This window comes from Lingula anatina, chromosome 8, assembly GCF_051362555.1.
Source record: "Lingula anatina isolate TDL-2025a chromosome 8, LinAna3.0, whole genome shotgun sequence".
Classification (NCBI taxonomy): domain Eukaryota; kingdom Metazoa; phylum Brachiopoda; class Lingulata; order Lingulida; family Lingulidae; genus Lingula; species Lingula anatina.
The window spans coordinates 5958525-5970151 of NC_141774.1; the positions used below are offsets into that span (position 1 = coordinate 5958525).

Here is an 11627-nt window from a genome sequence, read left to right on the forward strand (position 1 = left end):
CCAAAAAAAAATAATAATAACAATAAATATAAATAAAATGAATTCCTTTGATATTTGCTTTTAATCAGAACAAAATCCCCATTCACTAATGAACAGACGAAATGTGACCTAGCTTAATGGCATCACCACCATAAATTATACAAAAATTCATAAATTATATTCCAGTACCATAACTGCAATTTACCTGTGATCATCTTTTTGACATTTTTTTTTCTTCAAAATTTCATTGTCAACTTGCCTGAGCTCTAACAAAAACTTTTCCCGATTTGGTTCTTAATAATGCTGAATTCCAAGAATACGAAATTTTTTTCTACTGGAATATTTTTTCAAGTAAACTGCATTGATTTGATAGTACTGTCTTTAAGATAAACCCTTATAATACAGATGAGTGGCTGTATTCTTAACTTAGAATTTTTGTTCTTTTGTCACAAACTGATTTTTCTATTACTCACTGATTAATTTGTGACAAATGACCTAGCAATTAACATCACCAAACATAATATGATATGAACCGTTTTCTTGGCTATTAATATAATTCTAATTCTATAAATATAAGACATCGCAGACAACTTTTCTTAAATGTCATAGCATGCTAATACAAAAATAATGACAAGTGCAGTATAAGTCATTCAATGAGCATTACACATTTTTAAAGCAAAAATTTCACTTTCCTGAAAATTTCAACATTTTCCCCTTAATTATGTTGAGATATACTATATTCACAAAATAATACACAGAATAAAGAACAAAATTAAAACTACTTGTTGTGTCCTTCTTTATGGAAATGGAGACTGATGATCAATGCTCATTGCACTCCTTTAACAGTCCGAGGCATACAAAGCGACACACAACCAAGAATCTGCATGTCCTGTTCTCATTTCATTTTGTACAGAATCCACTTTCTATGAAACTGAAACTAACAGAAATGTTAATACGACAAATGTCCAAATGGAAAATGCAGAAAGTTATGTATAATCATGCTAGCATACGTGGACTCCATTATTAGGTGTTACAGATTATTCATCAAGGGCTCGCTATAGCCATATTCACAATGCATGAGCTCATTGCCAAAGTTGCTATTTTGGTAATGATCAACTTGCAAGTTCTAGAATAGTTTTTATATTAATTACGATGCTCTGTTGGACAGATGACGGATGCATCTCTTGATATATACCACTACAATTAGAGCAGTTTCATACTAATATTCTTAGCAAATGCTGAAGTGTGAATAAAAATTGTCTGTGTGTTACAATTAAGATGCTTATTGGAAAATATTTTTGAGAAATTGGTTCTAAATTGCCAATTAAGTTCTAAGGAAAAGACTGTATATTAAACAAGTAAGTTATACATCACATTTATTAAATAAATAGAAAAGTTTCTTTTGGTTTGAATTCCAAATCTCTCCGCCGTTTGTCACAGTCTATGGTTGATAATAACTCTTGAATGTTGAAATGTGTTGAAAACTGTGTTTATAGGTTATACAATATACACTTTATATAGAGAGCTCCACAGTATTTTATTCACAATACCTCCAGTCTTAGTCAATATCTCCACTGGACAGATAGGTTATACACATTAAACACTTAGAAATGTAGAGAACTTCCTCGGGTCTCAATTCCCAATTTTTTGAGTTCTTCCTCCAGTTTCTTTTGGCTTTTATTTCGAAGTTCTCAGTTTATCAGATACGTCTTGGATTTTAAATTCCGAAGTTTTTAGTTCTCAGTCAAAACCAGAGTTCGCCAGACAGTAAATACACCAAACACTCATTAGAGAAGATCTTTTAGTACTGATTCCCAATTTCTCAGTCTTCACCATGATTATCTTGGGTGTTTTTTAATTCCCAAATTTTGAAGTCTTAATCCTTAATCAAGGTCTCTGTTGGGCAGGAGTTGTTGAATTTCCAGATTTTTTCTTTCTTAGTCAAAGTCTGTGTTGGGTAGGTGTTATTAAATTTTCATTTTTTTTTTCTTCTTAATCAAAGTCTCTGTTTGGCAGGACAACTGGAGCAATGAGGGTCCAGAGATAGAGCACAATACACAGCCAACTGCTTGATATCTTCACCCACATAGATGGCTGGTTGGCATTCATGGAGCTCAAGTCAGAGCTGGGCCTGGAATGACATAAGTAGAATATTTACCACAGGGTTAATAAATATATTTAGTATGATATCATTGGTATAAATATATTAAGTATGGCATCATTGGTATAAATATATTTAGTATGGTATCATTGGTATAAATATATTTAGTATGGTAGCTTTGGTGTAAATATATTTAGTATGGTAGATTTGGTATAAATATATTTAGTATGGTAGCTTTGGCATAAATGTTTATGATAGCAAAATTAATCACTTGATGAACAAAAAACTTTGAAATTTGATTGGTAAAAAAACACCCCGGTGTTTTTCCACATTGTGTTCTTATTTGGAGCATACAGAAAAGTCTCTCAGCATTTATAGGCAGATACAGATTTAAGCAATAAAGCTCTGTGAGAGTTTTTCCCACGAGAAAAGACAGAAACAGTGAAAACATGAAGAATGGATTGTTTTACACAAGTTCAAATTAATCAGAAAGGATTGCTGTGAGATTTCGTGAAAAGTGCACAAAATCATCACTGATGCTAGCACACAATTAGCTCAAGATAAGCCACACTCACCTGTACCAATTGGTCAAGGTCATCATTACGTAGAGAGCGGCAAGCATCATCATGAAGTGGAAAAAGGAGTAACTGTAAGCCACGCCCTCTTCCTCATTGTCGTAGGTGTTACGTCCACTCTCCTCGTCATCGTTTCCGCTGTTGGTGTTTCCTAGGAGAGAGAACAAACTGGTGTAAAAACTTTATTCAGGTATTAAAACTTTATTAGGATTCTTTCACACAGAAGAACTTAAGCCCAGAAATTGGTTTAATTTTATAGGCCAAGGTCTCAGCCTGTGTTGATTGCCAAATAAATTGGTAGTATGCTGCAGACAGATAGACAAAGTATGCACAGAAACACATCTTCAAATGAATGAGTGAACAAATAAATAAATGAGAAAAGAAAAATGCAAGCAAACACTAGCTGACCAAATGTCAACATCATGCTTAAATCATCATAATCATCATCATCATCAAAGAATCATGCTAAAACATGCTGCAAATAAACAGCAGCATAAAATACGGCTGACTTAACTAAAAATTGAATTCTAGATTGATCTCTCTTCTTCATAACCTACCCAACTCCATGCCTTACACTAAAAGATGTCAACTGAGGTGATTTTATGTTGATTTTCCAATCTAACCCCTTAATAATTCCCTCCACCTGTAAGATCTCCATATATCTGACTTAACTCACTTAAAAAATACTGTACTATTAATTACAAAAACAAACCATTATTTCAACAACGAGACAAAGTGTACTTCATGAAACTGAAAATGAGGCCATGCTGAGGAGAATTCCCCTGGTATAACAGTGACTATAAAAAATTTTAAAGGTAAAAGCTATGAAGCATCCACCCTTTTTCACCTTTTAACTTTGGCACTGTTGAAATGACAGATTAAAGAACAGCAAGCAATCGGGTGTACATAACATATAAATAAATAAAGAAAAAAATTACAGATAAGACTAAAGAAGCGACATACACAACACACAAGGCTGCTAACCAAATCACCCAAGCAAGAAAGTAAGATGAGGACACAGAACAAGAAACATAGTCTTTATAACACACACCGGCGGTATTTTCGCGAAACATCAAAATACTAAAACAAGAAATGTCTGCTCTTTTTCAAGAAGTAGGAAGATTCATTGCACAGCTAACATATAAGGAAACATGTAGTTAATATTACAAGTGTGCGTAATGAGAAAATGAACGTTGATCTTTCTGTGTGAATTGCTCTAAAATTTCAAATACAATGAAAGAAACTTTCCTCTGGCCAAGACCATGTCATTTTTTAGTTTGTTTGCTGCAACTTGTGCAAAAGTATATTATAATTAGTACATAGGCATCAGTAGAACATGACTTCCAAGACATCCCTTCTAAGACATTTGTTTTGTGTTGGAATAGTAGCTATACGACATTGTTTACTATGAAGAAGTATAATCTTTTGATATACAATTCAATTTTTTCAATAATGGAACAAAAAGAAGCCCTAATAATGCAGTTTTCTTTAACCCTTTGAGTCTTTTTTGATAGAAAGTTCCCTCATTTGAATTTAAGAGGATCAGTGCAGAAGTTTTCAAAGTCACACGGTGTGTGAGGGACCTTTATCTAGCAAAGATTTCATATTTGCTGAAAATTTCAACATCTTTCAGGCTTTCACTAGTCACTTAGGGATAACCTATTCAAAATTGGTGACAAAATTAAGAACTATAATTAAGAACTATAAATAGGTTTTTGAGTTCTTGTTTTTGAGTTATTCTTGTAAATTCTGGTATACTGACAGTAAAAATTATAAATTAAAAGCCTGAATTATAGATAGCTCAATTACAGATTTACTTAAGGATTTGGACAGGGTATACAATAGTGATTAATGAAAAATTCATGTTATTTTCAGGAAAACATCTTTCTTCCTTTTTCTTCTACATAAAGGTCCTCTGTACAAATATGTTGTCAAAGTTATATTTAGCAAGAAAGTGTTATTTTTGGAGATAGACTGAGGAAAAACTGAAAATTACCTTCTTTAGCCCCCAGCATGGCCTCGTCTGTAAACCAATGAAAAACACTGTCTTATGAAAGGGCACAACCAATGAAAATACTACTTTCAAAAGGGCATATCCACTAAAAATCCTGTCTTCTGAATAGTCAAATCCAATAAAATCACCATCTAATGAGAAACAGTATCATGTTTCTGCTTAACTCTTACCTAACACTGGACAAAATTTTATAGCTTACAAAATCTTACCAGTAATATATTTCAAAGATACTATAACATTGGTCAAGTGATAATGGAAAGTATAGGAAGCAAAGTTGTTAGAGCAAATATGCAATAGGAAAACATGATTAAGATTGCATTCATTTTGTAGAGCTTCAAAAATTGCAACACTGAGGCCCTTTTCACATTGAGCGGTACTTGTACTGGTATTGAAATATTTAAGGAGATTGACAACTTTATACCCTGCTTATTATTTAAAGTCCCTGCACTCAACAGGACCTGTGAAACCGATTTAATTTGATTGGTACATATCCAGGAAGAACTCTGCCAAAACTGCTAGAAGCAAGCTTGTGAAAGAGGGTATACCCAAAATGCACAATTATATTTTAGAACCAAAATATTTCCTGATATACTTATACATGTGCCACCCCATGTGAAAAGAAGAATTCACCACATCTCTTTGTATAAATACCCAACTTTTTATTATGAGAAATACCCCCATCTTTTAACCTGGGAGTATTTGTACCATGTAAACCACTTTTGATAAAACTCAAAAGCTCTCCTGCATAATACCAAACAACAGTAAAGTTGGACCGTCACTTTCAACATAATTTATGAAATAATTTATAAACAAAGTATCCATTGGTCCTACAAACCGCCACCCACCTGATGAGCTCTCCTTCAGGTAAGTGTTCTCTGTACCCCCACTCAGTGTAATCTTCCCAACTTGGCTGCTGGAGCTGGAGCGAATGCTGGAAATAAAATAAAACTTATTAATAAATAAAGCACATTTTATCATTACTGTAAATAAAATGAATTTTATTAACAAATTTTACATAACATCACACTGGGGTCAACAATATGGTTCCTGAACAACAGACCAAACCGTATCTGATAACTGAATGACAGCAACTGTTGGAATTGTAGCCGAATCAGATCCAATGCTGCTGAATTAACTTCTCAATTCGCAACTATTGGGATTGATCTGCAGTACAGGATATCCAAGCGCATTCTGAACAACTGACTTACAGATCCGAGGATCAAATATCGTGACCCACTTTAAAACATGCCACTTAATTCCTGATTAGACACTGAACCGATTCCCTGCGGGGATTACGCTACAAGCATTCAAGTGAGTCGCCCATATTTGATCTGCGTATCTGTTAGTCCGCTCTTCTGAGTGCTCCAAGATATTAAGACAACAAAGAGTTTGACAATCTACAAGATTTGTCAAAACTAATAAGAACTGTATTTGAATCGTAAACAAAAGACCACATGATAACGCTCAATCTGAAAATGATTGTACACACTTTATCAAAACTGGCAAAAACTATTCGAACTATAAACAAAAGACAGTATGATTATAAAAAGTTTGACAATATATGCATTTCATCAAAACTGACAAGAACTGTATCGTGAATCATAAAGAGCCTCCAGCTTACCTAGAGTACAGCACAGCCAGCAAGAAAATCAACAGTGCCACGATGCTCTCTCCGTCAAAATGTGGGGTGCCGGTGAGGTCACCAGCAGAGGCGGTGCTGTTCTGTTTGTTGTAGGTGCCGTCCAGGATAGAGCTCAGGCTGGGGTTACACAGTTTGTCTGATACAAATAAATATCTAGTTTTTATCAATGTGGAAATAAGAAATGAGAGAGAGAGAGAGAGAAAGAAAGAGAGAGAGTTCAACTTAGTTCAGACTACAACTGGCACACTAAAAACGACCAATGCACTGGATTCAATTTTAAGAAGTAGTAAACATTTAAAGAGGATTGTGAAATCAGTTGTTTCTCTTTTTATTTACATATGACTTGGTCCCTCTGATCATTTTCCGTATTTCTTTTTTTTTTTACCTGATAATTTATTTACTTATTCATTCACTCTTTCACTGATACATCAAAAACTGATTGTGTTCTGTATGTTACCTGGGTTGTTGCTCATGGCAGACCATGTCAGATACATCACATAGCAAGTTATGATGGCCGCCTGTAGCAAACCAGAGCGAGGCTGGGCTGAAAGAGGAAAAGACGCAATAAAATGATAAGACCAATACAGAGAACAAGCAATCTGCTCTTCAACAACTTCAACTTTAAAACTTAACATATCTAAGGTCCTTATCACATTGAGTGGTAAACCATTCAGTTTCCCATCGTTTTGAGAGAGGTATATTTTAATAGCCTGGCCATTACAAAGGAGAGTCATCTAAATGATACCCCAACTGCCCCTGACATGATGCATAAATGGGATTCATCTTCACTGGTCCAAAGTAGGAAGCAAACTTTTGAAAGCGAGCATAAAACCCCCAGTGGTGTAATGTCATGTCAGGAACAGTCAAAATGGAGCAAAAATGAAAAATGTACCACACAGGTCTAAATCAATTCACCTGCTTTTAGCACAAGAAACTGAGAGCCCAATACTTAAAGCAATAATAACTCTTCCTTTGAGATTCAAAATTCCGCATGAAATACATTGTAAACAACGCATGGAAATATATTCTATTGTAATTTACCACTAAAACGGCCGTTATTGTAGTAAAACTAAAATCTGTGCTTGTCAGTGGGGCTTACGATGCTTTTCCTCATAGTCATCAAGGCATTCGTTGCTAATGACGTAATGGTGTCACGCGGATTCTCGCGTTCATTCGAGACCAAAATAACATGGCGGGAAACCCTCAGACGTAAGTTGCGAGTTTTTGTACAGTGCGTCGGATAACGAAAAGCCCAGAATGGCACACATTGTGGATACAAATGCATTTTTAACAAAAAGACGAATATATCTCATGAATCTTATATAGTGTTGTTGTTGTCTGCTTTTCCCGCGGTTTTAAGTAGGTCACCAGTGACTTTGCAATGTCAGAGAGAGCTCCGTCAGTTAAAATCTCTTAAGAGATTTTAACAAAAAACCGTACGTTTAGGAAAAAAACCCTGGATTAACTTTGAATGCAGGAATGGGGTCGTTGACCATTGGTAAGTACGGGAAAATTGCCGTTTTTTCCAGGAAAATCCAATTTTTGGCCAAAACGAAGAGTTATTATGACTTTAAGTCAGCTAAGAGGCAGGCTAAGCTCAATTAAGACAACTATAAATTCAGTAATTGAGAGCATATTCCTGGCTAACTGTTCCACTTACCCTCCTGTATTTTGGGTAAGATGGCCACAATTGAGATCACCACACACAGGATCAGGTTGAAGCTGATGAAAAACTTGTGCAGTGAACAGTCCCCTCCCTGCAAGGTGAGAAATAATATTATGAAGCAAGAATAATAACATACCAAATATGTTTAAAATAAGTAAATGAATAAAAAAATACAGATACAAACATGTTATGAGAAAGATCAGAAGTCGCATTTTTACTATGCTGCTACACATTAGCTTAAAACTTTCTAAGAATCTGTCAGTTTGTCTACGCATTTATGTATCAAAAATGTCAACTGGAGCTAATGATCCAAAAGTCAACTCTACTCTGCACCTAAACTTGGTAAAAGGAGACATGAAGAGATGTGATCTTGTAATACATTATTTGCAACCAGTTTAAGTGTTTCTTCAACAACATCCTGTGCCCCATATTACATAGTGTCACATGTCACGACACACAAACCTTATATTTAAATAATATGCATAAACTACACAAATTATTGTAAGCCATTTGGAAAAAATATCAGCCATGACCATATTATTTAGACAACTTACTGATGTGTAGAACACGTAAAACAACACCACTGCAGTGATTGCCACTAAGTAGAACACGATGGTGAAAAACAACAACCCTGAAAATACAAAGTAAATAAAATTTACTTTCATATTGCATATTAGCAGAGGTTTATAAAATAATCTAGATAAAGATTTACCTCTCTTTTTAAAATACTGTCTAAAAGGACTAGCAGTTTAAACATTTACAATAATATTTGTGGATGAAAAATGGTGATAAGGGTGGTGGCTGGATACGTTACTTTCTTTTAGAAAGGCAATTAAGGGGGAGGAGTTTGACTTTTCATTTTCTACAAAAACTTTTTTTTCCCTTGAAATTTGCAAATTCGATGCAATTTGGAGCAGTTTGCTGTATTTTACTATATCTGATATAAGTATCCCCCTTAGCTGGGGGGACTAATTCTGTCCTTGTGATTTGGAAAAGTGGGCTAAATACATTAACATGGACGACAATCGGAGTCTTCTGCAAGTTTGTTTCACTGCTTTGTACTTTGGAATAGTGGGCAAAGTGGGAGGGGGGAAGGGTGTGTGTGCGATGTATTCAGAGTCTTCTACTACCCACCTGCGAACCACCCTTTGTTTTCGTTCTCTTCGTAATTGCCCACCCACTTCTCATTCCACGAGTGTGCAAAGTCTATCAGCAAGATCAACTGGATGATGATGAACAGAAAACCGCCGACCATGCCAAACCACATAAACACTGGAAATAGAACAACAAAACATTAAAAGGCAGCTCCATGGGACTTATCTGCCACATGAATTTTCCCGGGGAAAATAAGCAATTTTTCTTTTAGTACTTTTCTATGAAGCAAAAGCAACACAAATGTTATACAGTTTTCATGTTTATAAAATAACCTATCTGAAAGTTTGAAAATTTCTGCCCGTTGAAAAGATCGGAGTAGATACCATATTGTTGAAAGCGCCTTACCTTGTTCAAATGTGGGTTGGACAGCATTGGCGCCACCTGGGATGAAGAAAGCTCCCACCGCAACTCCAATCAGGACCAGGATCTTGATACCCCAGAACCTGAATAAATAAATAAATAAATAAATAAATAAAGATAATTTTAAAATGTAGAAGTGGGAATATAAAAGATCTCTCCTGGCTATTCATAAATTGCAAAAGGCAGGAAAATTTCTGCCAGTGCCAAAGGAGTTTAAAACAGATGATTGGTGCACTTAATTTTGACTACCATAGATGTAAGAGACAAAAGATCAAGGAGAGGCGTAACGCGCATTCATGCGCATCATTTTTGCGTGCGTGCATGCATGTTAGACACACCACAGCTTGATTTTTGTTCTCAACATCTCACAATCTCAACCACTAGTTTAACTTTACCCATTCTGTATTCCAGCACGTGGGTCCTTCGATGTCTTCACGTTGATCATGATCAGCATCAGGAGGAAGAAGAACGCAGCCATGGCGAAGCAGACCCTGTAGACGGAGGCATACCCTACCACTCGAGTACAGTCCACTAAAGCATGTGTGGCTAGAAACCCAGGGTCACAGAGATATGGTATCTAAAAAAAATGTAATCAATTTTTAAATTATTTAAAAAATTACTCAAATATTACCAAAGAGGTGTGGTATATTAAACAAGAGATATTCCCACTTGTATACGATTTCTTGAAAAATTTAAGATCTGTTATCCATGTTCTTCATAAGTATCAATTGGTCTTAAACAGGAGTCATAACTTTCTTTTAATAAAACAGGCACAATTAAATTTTTAAAATTTATAAAAAATAAAATGTTATCATAGAGGTAGAGTATGTAAACCAAATAAATATTACCACTTGGATATCTATGAAATCTTAAAAATTTAAATATCTATTATCCATGCTCTTCATAAGAATTGGTCTTAAACAGGAGTCACAGCTCCCTTTTAACAAAACAGACACAATGCTGGGGTAGCGCTAGCAATTTTTTTCCCTTGGCCAAATCACCACATTTTTGACAATTTGCTATCCAAATGGCTTTAATTTGACTAAAATTAGTCAAATCAAGCCCTTTTTGTTTAGCCAATTTAAGTCAGTTTTAGCATTTGGCTAAATTGGCGAGTGTTAGCGCTACCCCAGCAATGCCTCACCTTATCAAGCTGTTCTTGTAGTCCAGGTGCCAAGAATATACAAGCAATCACTGAACCCAGCAACAGAGTCAAAGCGTATGCAATGCGCGTGGCAGTTGAGTTTTTGCACGACGGACATGCTGCACAGCACAGACTGCACGCTGCAGACCCGCAGCAGCATGCGAGCTGAAATGGAGGAAGATGACATATTATTATTCACTTATAGCATATAACATGGGTAAAGCAGGCATACAAAATTTAAGCCAAATGCCCAAAATATTGATGTGGTAAGGCACATGTTTTTTCTACCCAAAATGCTTTGATTATAAACTGATCATGTATACATATACATATTTGGGAGATAAAATGATTATTTTCAATGTTCTGGAGTGTTCACAGAGTATAACGAAAAGGTTTACTTTTGGGATTCCTCAGGCCCTTTCACGCATTATTCTTTAAATCTGTAATCATACACTGAGCAGAAACTTTCAAAACATTTCAGTGCAGAACCTTAACTTTTTTTTCTTTTTATCTATCAAAATATTTTATGTTATCTTTTTACAGGTGCATCCAATTGAACATATGTTCTCAAATCATTTAGATTAAAATATTCTCAAATATATATATATATATATATATATATATATATATATATATATATATATATATATGCTCAGGCTCTGTCACTGTCATTTCACGGATTAGGATTACGTTCTGTCTACTTTTCTACAAATATTACTTTCAATATTCAAAACAAAGGAACTATTCCATCTGGTTTTCTACTTACGCTGCCTAAAATACAACCCATCTTTGTACAACTACTTCTCAGATAATTCTATTTCAAGCTGCGAAGAAGTGTGTGTTTTTAAACCAATCTTGCTGAGTGTCACGGGATTTTTCGTCACCGATTTCCTAATGATTTCTTTTCTTCCTGCAAAAATGGCGTATGACTAATATTGACATCACGTATAATCTCGTCTTTACGAAAACCACTAATTTTTCAAATTCTGAA

The 11627-nt window shown here is 35.0% G+C and overlaps 1 protein-coding gene across 2 annotated transcripts; it reads right to left on the reverse strand.

The window, feature by feature from the left end:
* Positions 1–42: 42 nt before the first annotated feature.
* On the reverse strand, positions 43–11594 carry LOC106173771 (serine incorporator 3). 2 transcript variants are annotated; one of them, XM_087019350.1, is made up of 13 exons: positions 11403–11594; positions 10637–10801; positions 9888–10069; positions 9478–9575; positions 9112–9249; positions 8532–8608; positions 7972–8068; positions 6769–6855; positions 6291–6447; positions 5515–5600; positions 4652–4678; positions 2656–2806; positions 43–2110 (listed from the first exon to the last, which is right to left on the reverse strand). In XM_087019350.1, exons 1-13 carry the CDS (start codon positions 11421–11423, stop codon positions 1972–1974), a joined length of 1425 nt encoding a protein of 474 aa, XP_086875476.1. In that variant the 5' UTR covers positions 11424–11594; the 3' UTR covers positions 43–1971. The 2 variants fall into 2 exon arrangements, with proteins under 2 accessions (XP_086875476.1, XP_086875477.1); XM_087019351.1 differs by lacking the exon at positions 4652–4678.
* Positions 11595–11627: the final 33 nt, after the last annotated feature.